This window comes from Nicotiana tomentosiformis, chromosome 2 (assembly GCF_000390325.3).
Source record: "Nicotiana tomentosiformis chromosome 2, ASM39032v3, whole genome shotgun sequence".
In the NCBI taxonomy this organism is placed as follows: domain Eukaryota; kingdom Viridiplantae; phylum Streptophyta; class Magnoliopsida; order Solanales; family Solanaceae; genus Nicotiana; species Nicotiana tomentosiformis.
In genome coordinates, this window is record NC_090813.1 from 128,403,052 (window position 1) to 128,404,858 (window position 1,807).

At 35.3% G+C, this 1,807-nt stretch overlaps 1 protein-coding gene across 1 annotated transcript; it reads right to left on the reverse strand.

Annotated features, from left to right (window-relative positions):
- Positions 1-766: 766 nt before the first annotated feature.
- Positions 767-1,102, reverse strand: LOC104092799 (protein GLUTAMINE DUMPER 2-like). The gene has a single exon (XM_009598465.4). The coding sequence runs from the start codon at positions 1,100-1,102 to the stop codon at positions 767-769; it is 336 nt and encodes a 111-aa protein (XP_009596760.1).
- Between the last annotated feature and the right edge of the window lie 705 nt (positions 1,103-1,807).

The following is a 1,807-nucleotide window of genomic DNA, read 5'->3' on the forward strand; positions in this document are numbered from 1 at the left end:
TATTCACAAGTCATATGCGGATCGAAGGTTACAGGTTCACGTGAACAACTTAATAACTTTTGTGTAAACCCTTATATTTATAAAAAATATTCGTTAAAAGTATAAGGATACTTAGCTTGAAAAATTCAATTATCATATATATTAACTTGAAATTATTGTAAGAATCCATAAACTTAAAATTTTAGATCCGCCTCAAGCTAACGTCGTCCGACATATCTCAACAGAAAACAAACAAAAAAAAAAAATCTCCCACTGTAAAGTTATTTAGGATTATCCACGAGACGAACCACCGAAAGCGGCCGGAAATGAAAAAGAAAACGAGATGAGCGGGTCCAGACATGCATAAAACTCCGGCAACATTAGTAGAGAATTTTTACACTGAGAAGATTGAGATATGGGAGATTGTTGATTTACCTCCTGAGAAGAAGATTGTGGGACATCAAAGTATAAATAGTGATACACAGTGAAATTCTAACCAAGCGAAGAATTCGTGAAAAACTCAATATTAGAACACTTAGTACTATTTCTCAAAATTGTTTTACATTTCCCGTACAAATACAAAAAAGAATCCCAAGCTTCTACTAGGAGACCAATAGCTAGCAAAAATAAGAAAAGTAAGGAAAAGTGAGTTAGGTTGGACCACTTCAGTTATCCACACACATCTTGACCTTCGATCAGAGTGAACTTTAACTAGGTTGAATCATAATTCGTTTAATATATTTTGACCCGTCCAAATTAAATGTGATTCAACCCGTTCATGTGTCACCTATAGTTGAGAAGATGAAGAAAGTGGAACAGCGAGGTGGGTCGGTTTCTGGTCACCAGCCATGATAACGACGATCTTTGGAGTCATCTCCACACTCCCACTTGTCTTGTGATCAGAATATGCAGATTTCTCGTCGTCAGTTGCCGTGGAAGACGACCGTTTACGATAGGAACAAACGAGGAAGAGAAGTGCTACGGCAATGAGTGTTAACGTTAATGCTAAACTTCCAAAAAGGTAAGGAAGCGGAGATCTCCAATGCAACAATGAAGTACTACCATTTGAGCCCATAGTACTACCATTGGAGATGGAGGTTGAGTTTGTGGCTACAGCCCTCATGATTATAATCTTCTCAGCTCTCTCAGTCTCTCTATATATATGTTGAAACTGTGTTATAGCTGAAATAAAAATCTTGAATTGTGTTGAGTTTTATAGAGGTAGTACTGCTGTACAAGCACTGTGACAGTGTGACTTATATATTAAATTGCTAAAATGGCACTAGGCTCCAAAACGATTCTCCTGTTGCTTTGCAAATTGCACGACAAAATTATAATTTTGTTTATTGAGTTATGATATTTCCAGGAAAGTAATTCTGGACCCTTTTGGTTTCGCTTTTCAAAAGGTAGATAAATTTCCGAGGGGCATGATTTTATTTAGTACCTTTTCATTGCTAGCTGCTACTGTTGTTTATTATTTTGTTCTTTAAAACCATATATTTGTGGAAGGAAGGGACGCTTTATTCATAACATGAGTATATTGCAGGACAGGAGGAAAATAGTATTGGCACAAAGTGTTTGCCACTAACTAATACAAAAGGAGAGAACATGATCATATATACAAAAGGACACTGATCGTAAAATGTTTCATTGGAGAAAAATAGTTTGTGACGGAAAAAAAAGGTCATTACGTAGCTATTTTTTCACGAAGATTTGAGTTTTTTTTTTTTTTTTTTTTTTTGTGTGTGTGTGTGTAAGAAAAAGGACTTTCAATAAAAAAAAGTGCCTCATTACCATTCTTTACAAAAAAAAAAAGGTTTTTGAAGTA

Excerpts from the sequence above, each read along its gene's own strand:
- LOC104092799 (XM_009598465.4), bottom strand. The coding sequence starts at position 1,102 with ATGAGGGCTGTAGCCACAAACTCAACCTCCATCTCCAATGGTAGTACT.